This window comes from Perca flavescens, chromosome 19 (genome assembly GCF_004354835.1).
Source record: "Perca flavescens isolate YP-PL-M2 chromosome 19, PFLA_1.0, whole genome shotgun sequence".
NCBI lineage: Eukaryota > Metazoa > Chordata > Actinopteri > Perciformes > Percidae > Perca > Perca flavescens.
The window spans coordinates 32,659,119-32,682,035 of NC_041349.1; the positions used below are offsets into that span (position 1 = coordinate 32,659,119).

At 42.3% G+C, this 22,917-nt stretch overlaps 1 protein-coding gene across 1 annotated transcript in view; it reads left to right on the forward strand.

Annotated features, from left to right (window-relative positions):
• Positions 1–22,917, forward strand: part of sorcs2 (sortilin-related VPS10 domain containing receptor 2) — a 371,041-nt gene that overhangs the window by 86,248 nt on the left and 261,876 nt on the right. Inside the window, exon 2 of the mRNA XM_028563724.1 lies at positions 17,976–18,043. Coding sequence (XP_028419525.1) covers positions 17,976–18,043 — 68 coding nt within the window. The remainder of the gene's footprint in view (positions 1–17,975; positions 18,044–22,917) is intronic.

The following is a 22,917-nucleotide window of genomic DNA, read 5'->3' on the forward strand; positions in this document are numbered from 1 at the left end:
AAATATTTATAAATTGTCAACATTTTATTTAAAATCGGGTGCCTGGGTAGCTCACCTGGTAGAACGCGCACCCATATATAGAGGTGTACTCCTCGACGCAGCGTCCGCAGGTTTGACTCCGACCTGCTGCCCTTTGCTGCATGTCATCCCCCCCCCCCCTCTCTCTCTCCCCTTTCATGTCTTCAGCTGTCCTATATAAATAAAGGCCTAAAATGCCCCCAAAAAAGAATCTTTAAAATCATAAATTATCTGAACAAAAAACAAGTACAGTGGCGTTGCAATGCAAGACAAAAGAACAAAACAACCTATCTAGGACACTTTCAATGTTTGGCTTCCCCTAACCTGTTATTTCATTATAACAGTTCATTATATTCCTCTTTTAGCATTAGCAACTAATAGCTCTCAGACCCTTCGTGTACCTTGAAAACATTTAGCATAGCGCCAAATAACAGTTTGAATGGCATACATAGCATACAGTATTTCAATGTTGTTACATTGACATTTTAAACGAGCTGGGCGAGAGTCAGCCAGGGGGATTAGTCTGTACAGTGAAGAGATGGGGTGTCATTTTATCATACAGATAAGATATTTCCTATAAGATATTATAGGAAATATAGAGATTGTCAATGGCAATGGTGAAGACTCAAAGGCATTTCTATCTTTATTTCAAACAATTTAAAAAGAAATGCAATTAATAATAGAATAACAAAAAATATTCAACATAGCATAGCTAGCATGACATAGCTAGACCTATTGGAAAAGGGATAGGAAGACGCCAACGCTTGTCAAGTCCTACCCCCAGTCTTTTTTCATAAAGTGCACAATTCAATATAATAAAATAAACAAACATTTCTCCTTCCCAAAAATATGTATTTTGTCTTTTTCGTTTTTGTCAAGACCATTCCACAAAACCACCGCACAAATTGAAATACACATACTTTTGAGATTTTGAAAGAAGACTCCATTTTTGTGGAATTTATTTTTTATATTTTTCTTTTATGATAACTGGGGGAATTCGTTTACTCTAAATCTTCTATTACATTTGTGTGATTGGTACAGTCGTAGCACGCACAAGGAAGTATTCACAAGACGGCGTCTCAAAAACTGTGTGAGAACAAAGAGCAGCCGAAGAAAGTAAAGGAAATGTCTGTGTGCTCAAAGTCATCCTTGAATATTTTTATGCCAGTTGTGTCTTTCCGAGATCAGACAGAAGAGAAACAGCAGACACGCTAATAAAAAATGGAAAAAAAGGCCATTCCATGCAATAGAGATTGCATTTACAAGAGCTAACTAAACGAAGGGCATTTTTTTGTGTCAGAAGGATTTCCTTTTTAATTTTTTCACGTCGTTGCACATCTGTGTTGCTTCAAAACAAAGGCCGGCCCTGCTATGAATAATGACAGGCCTGTACAGTAGCTTGGCATTTCTCCTGCAGTCTGCCACGCCGACCAAAACATCCACAGCCCACCGCCATGTTTATGGATGAGATGTTGCACGTTGTACCACAGGGACAGGTTTCAACTGGACCACGCAAAATAAAAAAAAACCTCCGCCATCTGCACCCCTGACATTTCCCACACCATCCAAAGAGTGTGAGCATCTGGTGTTCACCTCTCAGCTCGTCCAGGGTTTCGAAGTTGTCGTAATGTCATGCCAGCATGTGGTTTGTATGCAGGAACCAGTGTGAGCCATACGACGTGTCGAATGCACTTGGACTATCTTTTTTTTTTGTGTGTGCGTGTCTATGGGTGCTGAATTCCAGTTTCATAAAACAGAGAAAAGTCTTGATGCAATAGTGGTCCGCGTTTAACAACAGCAAACTATATACTGTAAAACATCCCTTTACAAACTCTCACACAACTACTGCAGTATAGTCCAAGTCTCATGTGCTGTGCTCAGTACTTCCCAAATACATACATTTTCACTAAAACCATCATTAAAGGTTCCCTGCCACACGTATTTCATGACTTTGTGGTAATGTCTGAAGTTCTACCATGGACTCTGTAACATTTTTTGTGGAAAAAATGCCTTGGTTACCTTGTTTCAAGCCATTCTAGCGTGGTATAGAAAGCCTGCAGGAAGACTCAGCTCGATTTCTGCCAGTTCTCATTAATAATCAACGAGCTTAGTTGTTTGAATCTGATTGGCTAACAGCTAGCCAATGAGAGCCTGGCTGTCAGAATCCTTTACCCAGCCCAACTGGGCGAGCTCATGAATAGTAATGAGCTCAGGCAGCATGATGTCAGACTGACCAGCTTTTGTAATTGGCCTGATTTCTACTCTTATTTCTGTTCAGTGGCTAGAGCTGACAGAGGAGGTAGCAGTTCATTTTCACATTCACAACATAACACAAACACATATGGACCTCACATATTTCAAAAAATGCCATTGATTAGGTAGGTGCTAGAGATAGTTGACATGCCATTCAGTTATACAATGAACAAAACAATGCAGTCTCAAAGTCATTACTCAAATCTTTTCTCGGATTATGAAAATATCCACCAGAATGGCACACGTTGTCCCTTTACATCTGGGGGCATGATGAAAGCTGGACATCATGACATCGTCGCAACGAAATGTCCTTGTTTTAAGCACAATATTGCTTACATCCAACATGTGTTCACTTGAATCTTGAAGGCATATTTGCAGTGTGTATCGCTGTTGTGCACACGCAAGATGGCACTTAATCCATGCCAACATAAACAACATGTTACATCAGCCCCTGGCCAAAGCTTGGTTTACAACGCACGTCATATGTTTTTATTTAAATGATGGAGCACCGGGCTTACTTCACTGACTTGGCCTTGGAACAAAGGCTGCACGGTTTGAAAGCCCTTTCAGTCACTGCTGAGGGCTCTTTTTTTCCCCCATTGCGGTTAGACGGACAGTGCGACTCGGCCATGTGTCACGGTACATTTGCGTGCCTCTATGGTTGAAGCAGCCAGGGTGTTTCTACTTGTTTAGACTCTATCGCTTGCTCTGGCCCTCATTCTATAGCTGGGTGGCCTTGGCCTGAATGGGACAAAGAGATGGAACGTAGAGAAAGCCCAATGGGAGAAAGAAACCAAACAAAAAACCTCCAAACTGTGAGCGAATTCTGGTTCTGTGCAGAGTTTCTAAGAGTGCTTACAGTAGCACAATGAGCTTCTGTGTGTGTGTGTTCATGCACAAGTGCACAGGTATGTTTACGTGCTTGCTGCAATGTATGTGTCAAAGCCTGCACCCACATTGCACTCCATTCCTCTTCCTCCTTAGAGGCTGAATTAAGTGTGACAGGGCATTAAAGTAGGACCAAAGCTCCGGCTCTTTCTGCAAGAGAGATCGAGACGAAGGGGGCTAGGGGGTTGAATGGAAGGTCTGTGTGTAGAAGGGTTACATTAATAGCAAGTAGGTGCTGATGGCTTGGGACAGTGGGTCTGTGGCTAAACATGACCTCTTTCAAGATTTGGTGGGAGGTGAGGGGATTGGAGAAACGTCTCAGGCACCAAAGAAAGCCTAAAACTGAAAATACCAAACCACAAAGTTCGTACCTTTTCCTGGTCTTCGGTTTGTGGGATTTGTCTAAGGATAGAGGGTATTATTTACTGTGCAGATTGTGAAGCCCCTTTGAGGCAAATTAAGATCTATTTTGTATGATAGAGGGCGTCTTATAACGTACAGAGTGTGAAAATCTTTGAAGAGAACGACACTTCTGCCAACGTAGCATCTTCTGAACTTTCTCTCGGATAAAGCGAGCTAAAGTACTGTAATGCAAAACGAGCAGAAGGAGGCAACAGGAAACGCACTTTTAAATGCAGTGTGCAGGATAATGAAATGTGGGACACAGCCAGCACCTACTGTATTTCACCCACTATTTTCATTTTGCTGTTGTAGTCAAATGTCAGCAATGTCAACGTGAAAACTCCAGTCTGCTCTTTTGACTATGTCACGCAACTCGTTTAACGATGTGCGACATAGTCCAAACTTTCCCCCCGCATTCCAGCCCTCTAGTCAGGAGCGAGCTGTGACATTTCTTCTGAAGTGATCAGTGCCTTCAGGTTACGTTAAAGCTACTCCCCCGTTCAGTCAGACTGAAAAGAAACTGGCAGTTGGAATGAACGCACTGGGAAGCATGTGTGAGACACAGATACAAGCACCGACCGGCAGAAGAGAAGAGTTTATTATTGTTACATTGTTACAACCTCCCTAACACTAATTAATGTTTGTCCCATAAGAGACGATGTCAGGGAGAGACGGACTGAGATGATCTAGTGAGGGGAGATGGACTCAGCATTGAGACATTGTGTCCTGCTTCAGCTGGCTAGTGACAAAAAAACACCAAACTCAATTAGCCATGTTAATGCTCCATTTGGTCGCACCAGGCGTGTTGTCCCTAATGTATTTACATAGCCCTCTGGTTTCGGCCCTCGGCCTGCTAGACCGGCTAGAACTGGGTGTCAGGTTAAAGCAAGGCTTCACAAACCAAATCCTGCTAATGCTGCTTGCAGCTATACGGCTGCTATTACCGCTACAGAAAACTGCTAAAGCTACTGCTCCTAGTACTGCCAATACCACATTCAGAACTAGCTGAGTTGGTATAGTAAGGGCTGATGTTAGGGACCATCTTAAAACTGAAAATGCTAAAAATGGGCAATGGTGGGCAGTGGTGGCCTAAAGGTTATAGAAGCGAACTTGTGACCGGGAGGTCGTCAGTTCAATCCCCAGACCGACAGGATAAAATCTGGGTGGCACCACCACTGAGGTGCCCTTGAGCAAGGCCCTTAACCCCAACTGCTCCAGTGGAGCTGCTCAGTGGCAAGCAGATCAGACTGGGGTTGTACTGGGCAGCTTCCAGGTAGGAATAAGGAACTGTGTGAATGTGATCAGGGCATTCCTGCAAAAGAGAGGCTGCCTCTCAGTGAACCTTCCCTGAGTAGATAATGGTTAAAAAAAAAATGGTATCATAGAAATGTTAAACCAACTGTATTTCCATCTGGATTAAGGTCCCAAAATATAAATCCTTTTATATAATCCTTTTTATATTTTTACCTATGACATGGCCTGATAAGCTATTATCCAATATATATTTTTATTTTGGATCACAGAAACTTTACAGACAGTTTTTAAAAGAGCTATAATGCAATATGGCCCAATGAGGTATTCTTGTATTTCCCCACTTTTTATTATTTCATATTATTCTTTTTATTATTTCTTATTTTGACACATTAGTTAATTGTTATTAACAGTCAAGGCTTAATATTGCATTTACTAATGATATAATAGACACCTTAATTAACTGTTATTAATAGTTAGTCAAGGCTTATTACTGCATTAACTACTGGTATAATAGACACCTTAGTTAACTGTGATTAACAGTTAGTTAAGGCATCAACTAATGGTAAAGAATGCATCAATTAATACCTTAGTTAACATGAGCATTTTTAATAAGTGTTACTTAAACAATTTATTCAACTGTTGATAACGGTTAGTTAATGCTCATTAATGCATTAACTAATGCTAATTAATGTACCCTTATTGTAAGGTGTTACCACTTCTTCTTTTCCAGGTGGGTCTTACTTTGAACAAATCAACTATAATGTTATGTTGCCTAGTTTGAACATAGAAAATGAGACAGTGTAGATGATTTGTAACAAGTTCTGTAATAACTGATCTTGGCTTCAAGTGGTCTGCCTCAGCGGATTTACATTGCTGGGAAGAAGCCTGATATTGTGCCGGATGTCCCTTCTGCGATCTCCACTATCTATTTTACAAGGGCATGATCGCTGCATTTAGGGCTTAGCGCCACCCAGCACGGTTGTGATTGGTTTAAAGAAATACTTAAACCTAAGAAAAACAAGCAAGAGCATATTTTCCCCCTGACCTAAAATAGATAAGCAGTGTAGCCAGACCATAGTCCAGTGCTGACTCAGTGCATACAGGGTTAATTGTGATTTTTTGTTTTGTTCAATCCAACCAAGGTTTGCTCTATGTAAACGGCGCTTTGATAAGCTATTTGTATTCGGTTTTGTCATTTCAATATTTTCTGCTGGCTTTGACTGGTGGTACTGTGATAATCCTGTTCATTTCCAGGGGAGTAAACACTGCCCTATGAAATAACATGTACGCTACCTAATGACAAGGTGGAAAAAAGTTAAGAGCCTGTAGTCTCCTCGAGAGTCAGCTGAGTTAGAAACAACCAAATAACATTTGTCAGCTCATGTACACATAAAGGTTTAAACACAACATGTAGGGTATGAACAGGGCTTGAACCCCAGTCATTGGAAACAGGAAAACACTACATATAATAATGTACATGTATAAATAAAGTATCTCCTTTGTGTAATTAGAGCAGCTCCCTGAATACATTTTCCCAAATTAGACCCTGAGAGTATTTGCGCTCTGTTTAATGTTGCATTCAATACTCCAATTACCCAAATCATCTTTAACTCCCATTCACAAAACAAACTCAGGCACCGCTAGATTGTTAACAGTGGGATATGTTAATGCTGTGGGTTTTGGACTTGTTAAGTCTGTTGTACAGAGCAGTGCTTACAAGTATGAGGTAAAGAGCAATGGTGGTAAGGGACAAAAGAGCTGGCAACGGGCCTCTACGACAAGGCAAAAGCAAAACAAATGGCAAAAAAAAAGCCAAAGGAGAAGCGGGGGAGAGGAAGAGGGATTATGATAATGACGAGGCGACAGCTGTTGAGCTGTGGCGAGCAGCTGTATCCACCGAAGGGGGGTGAAGCCAGAGTTAGGAGAGGAGCCGCCGTCCATGCCGCCAGTCAAGTAAGGTGTAGCCAGGACGGGCACACAAAGAGAAAAACAGAGCTGCATGCAAATGTGTGAAAGTAAACAGACCATCATTGAATATATTAAGCTTAGATGTATTTGATGATGAAGTGCCTTTAGATAACAGCACAGCATGTCAACTCTCAATCCTCACTACTCAGTTCTGTGGAGCTTTGTCACGTCAGACCAAAATAACCCCTGATGATTTCATAGTGATGTCATCAGGGTTATCTTGGCTTAAGCTTGGAGACTATAAGTTTTTAATAAAAAAAGAAAACAAGCATACATAATGGGGCAAACTGATTTTAAAAGATGTGGTTGTTTTACCATACTGTACCAGCATTTTTTGGAGCTTGAACCAACCATTTTATCTTACAATTGTCCCCTGGGAATGCATATTACTTAGCTTAGCTTTGTAAACCTTTCTTTTGAGAACCAGAAGCGAGTTACACATTCCTAAATGTTTGTTAGCATTGTATCTAACCCTGTTGTTCCTTAATTTAACCCCAACAAGAAAAATAAATATCCTTTCAATCCCTTTTTTGATGGGTCATAAAGATTACTCTATATAGTTACATTTCCTTTTAAAGTTAGTAGTATAGAAAGGTCATTTTTAAGACGAAGAATGAAAGTGTGAATTGCCACAATTTGCTAGATGAGATATATTGCACTTGGATACATATATTGTGTGCGAACAATAGCATTGTTTGACTTGGCAGCGTGCGGCCTCTTTGTGAGAGGGAAGAAGGGAAAATTGTTACCATCCACTGACTGGATGAAGGATATGTGGAGTTATGACCGGTGCACATGAGCAAATAGTAATACATGGGATACCATGAGAAGAAACCCATGTTTATTTGGTCTTGTTCTTTTCTTTCTGGGAAAACTAGTATATAACGATGTCACGGTGTGACGAGATGTAAACAGACAGAACCAGTTCCGTGCAATCACTCACTCAGTCATTCAATAAAGCAATCAGTCAAGGAAGCACTCAATCAAATTATATTTCACCGTCACAGTGAACAAATACAGTGAGACTCCCTTCACACATGCAACTTGGCTACGCTAACCCCTCACACAGGTGTTCTTTTACTTTTATCATTGTTTCATCTTTGCCTTTCTCTCCCTGATTTTGATGTTCTCCTCCTGAAATTTCCTGTCTGAAAAGATTGTATTGGGGCTTTAGGGACACAATACAACATCTGTCCACCTGATAGGAGGAGAGGCGTCCTCGGCGACGTATCAATCTACTTAGTCCTTCTTTCTTCCTGTGATCCCGACTTTCAGATGGGACACTGCCAGTGTCTGATAGTTAGCAGAGACATCGGCGTTTCATTCTGCAACAGCACTGCATGAAAGAGATAGACACATCACAGATCATCATTCTCTTTCTGAATTCAAAGGCTTCTACTTGTTGCTGTTTCTGAGTCTCTTTAGCACTTCTGGAGCATATGGTGGCAATGTACTCTCAAGATTAAAGGAAGAATTTAACCCCCAGTTTGTAATGATCTAGTCAGGAAGATGTGAGCAGAGGGCTATACAGTATGTTGACATCAAATAGCCAGGTATTCCTCACGCTTAGAATTTAAGCAACACGGAATGAAACAAACTGCAGTCTGAACAAGTGTTCATAGAAAATGTAATATAGTCATGTCATTTCTTTGAAATATGGATTTTGTTTTGAGTTATCTGTACTGTATGTAGTCACACTACTTGTTTCAGCACAAAGCATAAATATTGCAATATCCTGTGCTTACTTTTATTAAGACTTCTGATCTTTAAAGCTGGTATAATTAATATTTTTATGTTGGCAAACGATCAAATGACATGTATGTGAAAGGTTGTCACTCGAGCCCACACTAATCACTGGACTCTGTTGTTTCCCTCTGCACTGTGGACTGTTTTAGTGTCTGTTATCTATCACCATTCTCATCAGCGTTGTTTCCAGACACAGTAGCTAGCTGTTTTCAGTGAAAAACCTCTGATAAACCTACTGTATGCTATCCAACTGGCACCGAACAACACAGAGAGTTGGTGGAGACTAAAACAGAGCTAAAAAGAGAGTGTATTGTGCATTGGATTTTAAAATGCTAAGACGGTTTCCATATGAACTTTAAAGGTGTTAATATGTCAATGCTGTGTTGACATCTCTGCCCCCAAGTAGCCCAAAAAATTGTTATGTAAGATCTGACAAGATAAAGGTTTAGACATCTTTCAAAAATCTGTCTAATTGGGTTGAATTGAGCACTTGTTTGATTGTCCGATTACACTTGACTTTTTATGATGTTCCTCGAGCCTCGGTCTAGATAAGAGAAAATGTTGATAAAGACCTTCAAATTGTTAAACCAGTTCTATTATTTCTGACTATTTATTTGACTACTTTTCATGTAAAAAGGTATATGATTAAAGTACATCTTTCTTCATGTTTTCAAGAGATCAGACAAGTCCATCCTGCTAAGTGAATTCTACAGGAACTACAATGAGTTTGGACTTTTCAGCATCTTTCAAAATCTCTAACATCGTAGCACACCGAGCTAGCAAAGCTGTCCAAAAGGGCACGGGAACCTTGTGTAACAACTATTTTCCACCATGACATCACAGTAGATAAGAGAAAACAAAGACAGTAGACGTGATTGGAAGCTTACATTCTATTTGGTCTTACCTTAGTAAAGACAACCGAGTCTAGTCTCCAGTTTATCTGTTTGTATTGGAAAATAACAGTACACGTCTAAGGTCATGAACCTCATCAGGTGTCCCCTTGAAGACCAGCACTGATCACTAAGAGCCAGGTTAAGTTGGGCTGGCTGTCCCAGCAGCCTCGTGAAAACTCATTGCCTCGTCCCCAGTAATCCTCTCCGATCAATGGACACATTTGAGGGCCAGAAGGCTTGTCTTAATTCCCTCGGCGTCATCGATTACCGTCCCTGTTACAGCTTTCACACCCTCAAGCCCCCGCCCCCACCACCTTTTCTATTTCTAACGCCTCACTCTCTTGTTTCCCTCCTCTATCAATCTCCGGGCCCTTCCCTCATTTGCATTGTTCTCAGTCGTTCTCTAACTGTAATTTTTCTTTATATCTCTTTTTTTCATGCAGTGTCTTCCCTCCAACCTATCCATTCTCAACTCTTTTCTCCCTTTCAGCTCTTTTCTTTGTCTCTTGGTCTCTCGCTATCTTCCTTTTATCTCCCTGTCTCCCACTATATCCCATATCTCTCTTCATCGCTATTCTTCTTCGTCGCCCTACGCTCTCATTCAGTCCCAAAGGCCTCAGGCTCCCAGCAGTGGATTATCACACATCTAAGGAACTCGGCTCTCTCAGTCCTGTCGGTCCAATTAGTTGTCAGATTGTCAGAAGTCGTCAGTCTACTGGAGTCTCCCCAGGCCAAATCATCCTCGCAAGTCCACGTCCAGGAATATATACAGCATGGTTTGCGTGGATAAATGGTTAAATGTGATGACACCCTTTTATGATGGCACTGGAATTACAGTAATGTGTGTTTCCAAAGATAGCCTGCTGTCGTGATGCACCCCATAATTTAAGAGAATCGGAGAAGGATGCGCGTGCATCGGCAGTCCTATCTGTTCCAGTATCTTCCTTGGAAAACAAGCCACCAATTTGATCAGAGCCCAATTATAGCAATCGCTCAGATATTCATGGGGGAGCAGAGGAAGCTAGAAAAGAGAAAGAAAACCGCAGAGACTTGCGAGGAGATCAAAAGGAGAAGATGGAAACAACAAAAGACCTGTTTTCGACATGAAAGAGGGAAAGAAAATGACAAAAGATGGGCGAATAGGTAAAAGTTGGAAAGTAAGGTGTGGAAGGTTTTCAGTTCAAAAGGAGATTTTTACAAATGACAGACACTTTCAGATCAAACGCGAACCAAACTAGCACACATTTTCCATTATTTGAGATTGTAGCACGGTAATAACTCATATTGAAACATCCGTACTGCATATCTCACCATTTTTAAGAGATAGCGGCCATCTCCTTAAGCCACTGCAGTTTGAATGTAAACATCCACATGGAAATATGGCTTTAAAACTGAGAAAATGGTCATGAAAAAATAAAATGGAAAATAATAAAAAAATGCAGATAGGACACTGTAGTAATTATTGGATCATATAATATAATTCATAGCTAAATGATAACTAAAATAATAATTTAAATATGTGTGTTTCTGCTTAAACTAGAGCTATTGGATTCCCCCAGGCACAGCCGATCTCGGCCATTCTAGACAATACTTGTGATTGTGCTTGAGATTTTTTTAGTGAACCCCGGCGTGTTGCACAGAGCAGATCGACCCAGGCAATGGACAAAAGGCGGAAGCACCGAGAAACTGCGCGGCACAATTTCTGGATCAACGGTAGAACATTTCCAGGATAAAGTCTGACAGGCTTTGCCCCTCTGCTTCCGCTCTTTGTGTGTTACTGTTGTCAAAATCCCTTCGCATACGGGAAACAACAACTTTAGATCTGGCAAGATACACTCTGAAAAGGGCAAGTCTTGAAGAAAATTTGGATCATGCAAAAAGGCAGTTGGCAATGCGAGAAGAACCGATGTTTGATCGCACTCTGGAACCCTGCAGGGATGCATGATTCAATTCTGCTGTTCATCAACCTGGTACTCTCACATTACAGTGTGGTCATGATAACATTTTACTCATCGCCTCTGTTGGAAAATATGGAGTCTGGCAAAAGCAATAGTGCCATATAGCCATAGGGGCAAGATGTTTGGGCCTTTCTGAAAAATGTCAATACAACCAAAAATTCACACTCATCTTTCAGTCCGGCTAAAAGTTAACACAAAGTGGTCTGCTTAAAAGCTCCTTAGATGTTGAAGCAAACTCCACAATTCCAAATGGCAAACGTTACAAGGTACATATGCCCTTGTCATCATCTATTACTATCAAAAGGGAGACTCCAGTTGTGGCTAATTGCACAACGACAGTTTTCTAAAACAGCTGCAGGGATGTATAGGGGACTACTTTTAATGGTTACTTTTATTTAGACTCAAAGGCAATTGTTGAGAGACATTCGGTTAAAGCTTTTGTTTGTGTAAAATGTCAAATCTGTATCATGACCAACAGTAATAACGGGGAAAAAAATGAGACGCTCTTCAGATATTTTATGTAAAGTAGAAAAGAATAACAAAGTTGAAATAATTCAACGACTACTACAGTATATCTGGCATCCAGATGTGTTTCCATTCCACCTGGGTAGACGGACTCTTGCAAGTTAGGTCAGCACAAGCTTTCCATGTGGACGGAGCAAAAAGGCAAACAGAAGCAAATGGCCATATAATTGTCCTCCTCTCTTCTCTGCCTGAGCAGTTTAATGAACGGTGGCAATCTCCAAATGACTGTTAAAATGGTAACGAGAGTGCAGGTCACTGGCTGGCCTCAGATAAAGAGCATGGTCAAGGTCCGACACAAAAACGACTTCAACCAGATGTGACTAGTCAGTGGTGGCCGGTCCTGAATAATTAGTGCGACCGCTGAACTGGAAGGATGGGGGTAATGGGGAACTATTTGGATGAATTAAGCACTTTATGTTGTACAAGTGTGTGTATGTGTGTGCCTGCGTGAGCAAGGACAGGGCACTGAAATGTCCCTTGCATAATCAGTTTCTTTAAAGGGTTATTTTATCTAATTTACACACAAAAAACAGTTTCTCACTTACACACCATGCAGTTACAGCTTAAATAGAAATAAAACAGTTTTTTTTGTCCAGTTTTATACTATTGTTATTGATCCCCAGTGGGGAAATTACAATTACAAGGTTTTAAGATATCTGTCATAAATCCTGCTTGCAGCAAATGACGATAAATGTTTTTATACGTACAGCTTTTAAAAATAAATGCAACATCTTTTATGTCCCTGTAACAAGTGTATACATGTATAATCAACAGAACAAAAGGTGACCTATCTTTTTTTTTTTTTTTTTTTGTTCAATAATAACAAACCAAATCCATTCACCTCCATCGTAGTCTCACATTGCCAGACCTACCACGCTCCAAATTAGTGATGGACTGGCCGATATATCGGGCTGATTTTAGTTTTTACGCGGCTGCTGCATTCGCCGATAGTTTTTTCCCGGCATTATTTCCAGACAGGCGTCCACAGGCAGCTCTGTGTCGCTGGAGACGCTGCCGTTCACCTGCAGACCATGCAGACCCCTCCCCCACTGGCAGAGTTGGCAGTCTTAAATTCCAAATCAAGCACTTTATTTCAATGGCTACGGAAAGAGCCAAGAGTGGAGAGACAAGAGCAAGAGGTTCAGTTACACAAAAAGGGGGACATTGACTAAAACAGCAGCAGCATCAAGGGGATAGTAAGACACCAACCCATGTAACTGCAACTTCCCTCTCATTTTATGTCAGAGTTTCTGTGTGTGTGTGTGTGTGTAAAGAGAGAGAGAAACGATGTCAAAGTCTCATTCCCCAAATTTGAACACAACGTGCAATTCATTTTGTGCCCCAAGAATATAAATTATTCTTCATCTTTTTTTTAAAAAAATAGATAAAAATGAGTTCCTCCCTTTTTATTACAGACTGTGATGAATTGTCTGTGTGTGTGGTCTGTTTTTGAAGAATGCCAAGTGTCCAGTGGGATGAGGAGGGGCACACATTTCAATATACACAGTTCTCATATTTGACTGTTTTCACTTTCAAAATGAATGCGTGCATTCTTTCCCCAGAGGCCTCGCAGTCTGTCTTTTAATTCCCCCACAGTTCCTTTCTTTGATGATCTCCTTTTCTCCTTCCGTCTCCTCAATAGCTGATTGATAGCGCTCCCCGTTGGCTCCCAGTTGCTGGGAATGTCTCAGGGATAGGCGCTGCTTGTCAAGCTGGAGTTCACGAGGAGCTTGGGCTACGAGCTCCACTCTCAATGGGGTCTCTTGTCGCTCTTGTATGAAGTCATCAGTGGGTCCTGACCTCCCTGTTGACTTTTCCCCAATAAAAGCCATTAGCCAATTGTCTGCTAGCTTACAAACAAGAAACCCACAGTGGCTGATTATGTGCTTGTGGTATTATAAGGTGGTTATAATGGAGCCTCAGCAACAGTAGGAGTAGGTCATCAAGTTCACAGACAAACTTCTCTCAGTTTGTCTTAATCAACAGAGGATACAGACTTTGTTGGCTATAACTTGACATGTTTTCCGATACTTGTTGACTCCAAGTATTGTTCTGTGATTTATTTGTATAGAATTGCAACTGACTGGCATGGCATTGCGTTTCCTAAAAAAAGAGGGGATTTTTTTCCCTTACCGCTCTGGTTGGATTCTCAGCCTGTGCCAATTATGCCCTTTAGTCCAATGAGCTGTAGGTAGACGTTGCCAAGTTGTTGTCTTAGCCGACTGCTCGGTACACTCGAGGCGATAGAGAAATCTGGCTGTGCTGTTCGGCGTTTTTTTCAGCGTGGTTTGACACTGCCAAATAAATGCTTTCTCTGCCTCCTGCCAGTAGTGATTTATGGCCGAATACATCCCTTGCCCTGTCCACTTTATCCCCCAAAGAAAAATAATTTTCCCAATTGAGCAGAACTTAGGCCTTGAAGACGTGGGGATAGAGAGGCAGAATGTTTCATTGGCGCCGACATTTGGCTGAATGATGCATACCTCAATCTCATGGGACTGAGATGGACTGATAGACTTTAGAGGCTGTTTCTTTCCCCTTCTCCTTTTCATGTACAAGACAGAGGTTGCCATTTCATGTGTAACACATTTAGAAAGCTATAATTCTAGATTTATATTGTAGACGGGGTTGATTGTACTCGTAACCAGCAGGCCAATTGCATTTTGTGTCAGAAAAGTAAAAAAGCTGTCAGAGGCTGTAGAGTATTATATTTTCATAAGGGAGCAGCTTTTCTGACCCAGCATTGTGATACAGCACATGATCTGCATGTATTGAGGCAGTTTAATGCAAAGACTGACTGACCCAGACAACCAAGTGACGTGCATTGCTTATGTTGTCGAGTCCAACATTTTCAAAAGTCGAGCCAGGTAGCCTATTTCCCACTCCCCTGCCGATCGGTTGATTGATAGAACATGTATCGGCAGCTGTTTCTGATCACTGAGCCACCGTCTCGAGCCCAACATTCTCCAATTCCAGCTTCTCCAACGCGACGATTTGCTGCTTTACTCTGTTTTACTTTTGGAATTTGAATTTATTTAGCTTTTGGACTTGTGCCATGTTGCACAACACAAGCAATTAACTCTGGGTTCTTGGACATTTTTTGATTTTGACTTTCTGACCGTTTGTACACCAAATGATTACTTGACTAATCAAGAAAATGAAAACAAGAAAATAATTGCCAATTGAGGGTCTAATCACAATTTGCTACGAAGCTACACTAATCAATATTTTTGTATTAACAGCGGATCAAATGAAAATATGCAATATGTGTGTGATGTCGCTCATAGTGATAAACCCGCAAAGAAGTATCAATTTGTATCAATTTTTGGCGCATTGTTTTGATTTTTTTGGCCTGCAACTTGGCTCCTCATTACTGAGCAGCAGTAGCTAGCAGCTGTTCTCAGTTGTAAAGCGCACTACCTGCTCAGCAGTAAACAGCAGACAAAGTTAGCAGGGACCAAAATAGGGAACGTGTTGGACTTCTTTTTGTCAGGTGGCCACAAAGAAATTGATAGAGTATCATGTGTTTTCAGCTTGTGTCACTGTTCGCAGACAAATAAGTGAGTAAATCAGTCAATGTAGCTTCATACCTTACATTTTCAACTGGAGGTTCAAAGCTGAAGAGAAAGAAAAAAAGAAACCAAGATCGGGTCAGTGAGGCACATGTGCTAAGTATGCAGCACGGTAGATCTAATCGTTAAGTCAAGGGACCAGTGCTGTTGCTGCCTGCATGCGCCGAATGAGTGTCAAGCTTTGCGCCAGTATCTCATTAGGAGGACAGCTGTGCAGAGGCGGACAGCCTGTTTTCCAGAGACACCAGTTGAGTCACAGTAGGCCACCAACCAATCGGTGAACACTTGCTGCATGCTGCACGACTCAGAGAGCCTCACAAGATAGGGATGCTGTCTAATTCCTCATCAGCAAAGAGAGTTTTTAATGACAGTTTGAGGCAGAGCAAAAGCAGGTTGCACACTTTTACTTGAGTTTACCGAGGTCGTTAGCGGCCCCTGGCCTGTCCTGGTCTGGTCTGGTCTGGTCTGCTGCTCAGGGAAATGTTTCTCTGTTCCGGTTTTCTGGATGCAATGAACATCTTTGGAAGCCAAGCTTCATCAGGGTTGAAACTCATTGAGTTTGGGTTGCTTTGAGCCAAGTGAGCCCAGAGACTCCACTGAGTGGCTTTGATGGCAGTCTGTGTTGTGGTAATTTGTCTAGCGCTCTCAAAGCTCATTCTGTATGTCTCCAGCTGGGGTGCTCCACTTTAACCAAGTTTTGTGCGAAAATAGAACGCTTTTATGACACAGTTAAAGCCCCGCCTCAGCGGAGGGTCTTATGAAAATTGCTTCAGGTTTCTTTTTTAATACTAACTGCAGCTGTGTAGCCTTGCCTTGCACAAGTGGGCAATGGGAAGCCTCGGGCACTACTTAATGCTAGATTTAGGCTAAACATTCTGACAGGGCAGAAGCATTATTCAGAAAATATTTAGGCCCGCTGCCAGGCATCTTATTAAGTCAGCCAAGTAAGACAGCACAGCTTCCAGTTTATCTAACGGAGAAATCAAGCAGATATTTACCTCCTGAACGTGTCTTTCACTTTCCCAGGCCACCCAGACTGGCAAATGTCCATGCACGTGCACTGCAAGTCACCAAAAATCCAAGGAAACATGCAGCCTTAAATAATAAGAGCCATAATTGTGTACTATCACCACAGATAATATGATGGCAAAGGCTTCGCTTGCTTTCCACATTAGGATGTATCAGGAGTGTCCCTATTGCACAGAGCTTGCAGCTCGACTCCCTGGAGCAGCCACCTTCAACACAGCCTGCTGTTGGCAGGACCCCCTCAGCCAATAAGCATACCTCTGCCCTAAAGCCAAGCTCTTTACAACACCTAGGACCGCAAGCCAGCCTGTCAATCACACTTCTAGGCCCCACTGAGCTGCCTGACCCACTGGCAGTCTTGCCATGGCAACGCGAATCCCAGCAGACCGAGCTGTCAAGAACAGGAGTTCTCAGAAATATGAAAGACAAGAGTCTCTGATCCACCATACACGCGTGGGCTTTGTGCCCTGGACCAAGATGTCTTGGTCATATGAATAATGCATCCTAACATTTTATTTATTTAATATTTTGTGAAATTTTGTAATACTATTATGTCCGTCCCCTAACCCAAAAACCAACCTCTTATAAACTAACTTATAGAACTATATTCTATGAAATAGATTTCATAATCAAATCGCCCCAAGAAAAATGTGTTTAAGCTAAATTCATAATTTTGCTTGCAGATGGAGGCTATGAAGAAACATTGGGGGAAAACACTGTGTGAGCTTTCTCTAGAATCAAAGTGGAACACCAGACTCTTATTTGTTCGGGGTACTAGTTTCTCCAAGGAGATTGTCTTTGCTTGAAATATAAATGCAGAGGAGAGATTTGCCACATTTATGCAGGTCTAGTGACTGACCAATTGCGCTTTAAAATACACGCATTGATCGAAGACATGCTATTGGATCTTAAGGGTCCAATGACAATTTTTTAAACACTGACATCTCACTCTGCCTATATATGTGGTTTTCTGTCACTGAATGTGTTCCAAAAATGTCTAAGATTGAAAAATGTAAGTATAGAAAATTCATCAAAAAGATTTAATATATTAAGAACTGTAATTTACAATGTACAGTAGTTCAGTTTCAGTTATTTTCAGTTTGATCGAAGAGTCTTTTGTGAAATAATTGTACACTATGGCTGATAATGATTGTGTTACCACTGTTGCCCGCCATTAGGGATTGCTATGTTAAATTAACCGCTGCACAATATTCAGTCAGCCATTAGCACGTTAGCAAGTAATAGCTGGTAGAACGGCCACAACGCTAGTTAGAAGGGTTTGTCCTGACTCTGCCTGGAACGCTACCAAGTCGTTTACTCGTGACTTGAAGTCGTAACTTACAGGCTAAAAATTGTGTATGGAACGCAAGAAACTAAAAACTAAAGCCTGGCTGAAGCTGTGAAAGCACTAACTAGTCATTTTCTTTCGTAGTAGCTTAAATGTACCTCTTCTTTTCCACCATCTCTTGCAGGTCATCCTGATCCTGACCAAGTACTACCACGCGGACTCCACCAAGGTACTGGAGAGCTCACTGTGGAGGTAGGCCAAACGTTTACACCATGTCGCTCTTGCTGGATGTCTTCATGTCATATCTTTCCTCAGTCCTTTCATCAGCAGGCAGCTTCCCTTTTACCAGTAAGGTCAGTGTAGGTCTCGGTTCTCTCTCCGCTGTGCTTCAAGGAGACAAGAATTCTATGAAGAGCTAGGGCGGACAAAACATCAGCAGGCAGCTACGAGTAAAGTGGAGGGACCAGAGAGTGGCGCTGCGAGGCCAGAGCGGGCATCTGTTTGGGCAGATAGCATATCAGCGTGGCACAGGGCATGACGGCAGACACCGGCGGTGCCAGGGAAAGGGGTCAAGTCTGGCTGGCAGAGCCTCCTCTATTTTGCAAAGCTGCCTTTCGCCAAAACATTTCACACTTCTCTCGCTTTAAGAGGCGTTAAAAGAAATGCATCCATTCCACTCCACTTCGCAACAACTGTACCTTGCGCTCTCACATACTGTATATTCTCATGGAATATTCATTTCCTCTTCATTCTCCATCCATTTCCTACCAGCTCTGGGGTACTGCTTGGGGTTGAGGCTGACCTTCTCCTAGATAAGGGTGCGGAGGACACTTAATTATATTCAAATAAAAAACAGACAAGACAGGGCTCATAACACTGGCTAAAATTAGCCATCTAGAAGGCAAAATGTGTCTGATGGTGGTATTTAATTCATGCCATTCACCTCACCGAGGGCTCCATGACTTCAAAAGCTTCAGCCTCTCATTAGCTCTGACTCACTGTCTCCCTGTAGGACAGATATGAATAATGTACATATTTTTCTCCTTCCCCTGTTGATGTTGTTTTAATTGTTGCGGTGTATGAATAATGCTGCAGATCCACCACTGGACAGCCTGATTGAGAAAGAGGAAAAAAACCACAGCATATGAATTTGATATGAATTGAATCTAAATGACTAAAAAAAAGCTGCCCGGCTGCCTGTCGGCATCATTGCTCCAAAAAGCAGACATGACCATGAAACGTGCATGTTTCCAAGAAGATCTCTGACCACGTCTTGTTCTGTATCATGCGTGGGGTGTACCATGGTTCCTTGTAGCTGTCAGCTTGGCGCGCGGTGTGTACACTAGCCTATAGGCTTTGAAGTCCCAGGGCTGTGGGATCAAACAAGGAAAGATGGGGGAAGATGAATGGGTTTGCTGTCTTGCCCTGTCAGGCAGTGTGGATCAACATGCCAGGTTTCACACAGGGGGGAACTTAGCAGCACAGATGAGAAAGGTTTTTCAGGGCAGCTGAGTTAATGAACTGAGGCCCTTTTTAGCTCAGCGGTGGTCTAAAGACGCTTGTCTTAAGTCAATAAGCAAAGCATACGATCTGTGTCTTCACGGTTGAGAAACTAACTGTTAGTGGCCCCGGTGGATTCAACTCATGGGGATGGTAGAGTCTGTGTCATCTTTTACCAACACTGGTAAACATTTTTAACCATCACGCTGTAACCAAGTAGTTTTAGGGCCCTATTGTAACGATCTAAGCGCATGGCGCAGGTGTGTTTAGGGCGTGTCCAAATCCACTTTTGCTAGTTTGACGGCGGAAAAATTGTCCGTGCGCCGGGCGCCTGGTTCTAAAGGGTTGGTCTTAGTGTCTTCATTAATCAGAGGTGTGTTTTGGGCGTAACATGCAATCAACCAATCAGAGATCATCTCCCATTCCCTTTAAAAGCCAGGCGCGTGGACCTTGGAGCATTGCTGTTATGATGGAGGATTTGCACCATAATGTTTTTATTTGTAATCTTCTGCATGTGTGTGTGTGCTGCTGTGTGTCCCTGTGTGTGTAACAAGCATAGTGTGCGCGCGCTGTGCACGAGCCTAGGAGCATTTCCCTAATGCTCTGTTAAAATAACAATGAAATGCTGCGTTATGGACTTTAGACCAGGTTTTTGTTGGTCAATGGCGCCATCACGTCCCGCTGCCTCAAGATAGCAATTCGCCCAGAATGCACTTGAACACACCTCCCTGTAAGACCAGCACGCCCAGAATGCACCTGAACACACCTCCCTGTAAGACCAGCACGCCCAGAATGCACCTGAACACACCTCCCTGTAAGACCAGCACGCCCATGGGCCACAGACGGGCGCAGGTGCATTTGCGGGCGCTGAACGGACAACTGCGTCGGCTTTGCGCTGCGCCGGGTGCGGAATACTGGGCCCACTATGTTTTATAATCCAGATCATAACCATACAATTGATCAGTGCAGAAAAACACATTCCCGTGAGTGTCTTTTTGAAAAACCTGCAGTGGTCATAAAGGTAAATTAGTACAAACTCTATTCATCTATCATCAATTAATTTCAGAAAAAACCTGGACTGCTACATGCACTATCAAGTGTAAAGTCGCGTGCTCGTACCTTCTAATTATAACCATACTCACACATCATGTCTGTTAATCCTGTATGTCTGTCCTTCAGTCTGTAATGGCTGGCCCAAGGTGCCAAACTACAACATGGCTGATAAAAGAGCTCCAAACATACCCTCTCTTGTCTCATTAGAAAGGCTCTGTGTTTTAAAGGGAGAGGGGGGAAAAGTGAGTGACAGATTTTGCTTGTCATTGTAGTATGGAAGTAAAAATGTACCTGTAGGAAATGACTCTCATTTAGCCATATGAGGCCGTAGAACTGCACGTCTTATAAACATGTCTTATAGGAGCCTCAGTGATGTTGATGTGTTTTTCTTTGGCTGAGGTAAATATGGCCAGTCGGTGGTTTGGACCCCTGAAGTGAGAGCAGATCCACTGGACAGCCATGTCCCGCTGTTTGTGTGTTGTAGCTACACATCTGTTAAAGTGACGGTGTCCTACTACCAACCTCTACTTTAGAAAAATCGGTCTTATCGGAGCATTTATGGGACTTTCCCAGCCGTTATACCACCAGGAAAACATTGAGGTCTGAGAGATTTGGTGTTTAGACGACATTAACATGCATGTCAATAACATGTAGAGTTTGGTCATGTTTAACGTGCTATATTTTTATCCCCAATTCCACTTTCTGCACCCAGTTTTTGAATGCTGTTAGACCATACAACAAGCACTGTGTTTGAATCAAACATTAATATTAAGGTTTTAAGATGAAGTAATTAGAGCATCTCTGAGAGCACTGATAACCTGCATTCTAGAATATTTTTTACGTTATGTACATATCTGTGCAATGGCACAAAACTGAAGGAGGGCAGTATTTTTCCAGCGCTGGACAGTAAAGGTCTTGGGAGCCTCTGCCAATGGCAGATGGTGGAGAAAGTGGAGGGCTGAACGTAAGACACAAGACCCATAATGAGTTCTGACTCTGAGTCTTGCTTGAGGACATCTAAATAAGATATTTCTCTAATCTGATATTCTCTCTTCTAGTCTTAGTCTATCTTCAAGGGAGGTGTCAACTGAATGTCAACGGTAGATTGCAGCTCTCACCTGCGCGATACCTGATCTAGTCCCCACGGACAGCAGTTTAGTCTAAGATGAGCTAAGAGCTAATAGATCCATGAAGATGTGAGCCGTGTGGGGACACACGCAGCTGTGGAGATGATAGAGCCCGGGAGGCAGTGACTAGCTTACGTGGCTAACACGGTCGACAGTGCTAACGCAGCTATCGGGATAACTCACCGAGGGGAGGCGCTATGTTTTTCAGCACTTTTTACCGCAGGGGTGTCAAACTCAACTTCACTAAGGGCCACACTGGAAAAGGAGAATCGCATCAAGGGCCAGACATGTAGAGTGTATTTTCATGCTTTTAATTATTCCATGTCTCATATAGTCTTCTCACTTACAGTTTGGTCCACATAAAGCCCTAAAAAAGGCAGCAGACAGTTCCTTAGAAATCTTTGAATTTAGCAAATCAAGCAAACAAAGATTACACAGCAAGTCGACTCACAGCAACCTGTTTTCCCAGCTTTCGAAAACTCTCTGCTTCTGTCGGAATTTCTGGGAGTCTCAAAGTCGACAAATCTGCCAAATTCTGCTCTAAGTGTCATGTAGGCCTAGTTGCAGTTTGAAAAACAGTTTCCTGTCTTTTTGTTTTGGTGCAACATTGTGGAGGGCCAACATTTATTGTGAACCTAAATTGATATGTGGGCCGGATCAAAACCCGCCAGGGGCCGAAACTCAAGGCCCGCTGGCTGATGAGTTTGACACATGTGGTTTACTGTGTTAGCACGTAGCTTTAGCAGTCAAACGAGTGGAGCCGTTAGCCGGTGGACGCCCAGCCCCGTTAAAGTTAGTGCACTTAGCCGAGCAGTGACACAAACACCCTATAGCCACTGAGGCAAAATGTGATATAAACCTTAGCTGATGAAGTGGAGGCTGAGGAAGAGCGGGCAGCAGGCACCGCATTCCCCTTATTTGACGTAAAAAGGGTCACTTACTGTGCACTCACATTTGAATTTAGGGTGGGAAAGTCACCTAGACAGTCAGAATGTATTACTTGACAAAGCAGCAAATACAAGCGCTTTCATCATCATCCATCATCATTGTTTTAACTCGCTCTTCGATAGATAGGAACTTAACAGACAATTCACTGGATGAAAAGCTTACGGACAATAACTTTAAGTGTATCTCACCATGTGTGTTTCTGACCTCTGGATATACTAACTTCTCAACCAAACTCCTTTACTTCCTTCAACCTGCACTAGCGGCCACTTCACTCTGCTGTTGCAACTCAATTGTGTAAGTTTGTCACACTATCTTACTGTATAACACTTATAACGTTACAGACGACAAAAAGACCTTTGCTAATTAAATTCATGTTTTAACGGTCAATCCATTAAACCTGTTTGGAAATGAATACTTCTGCTGCAGTGTTAATTTCATTCCTGATAATAATGATGGGACAAGACAGGACTGGTGTCATTAAAGGCTGACTGTGGCGAT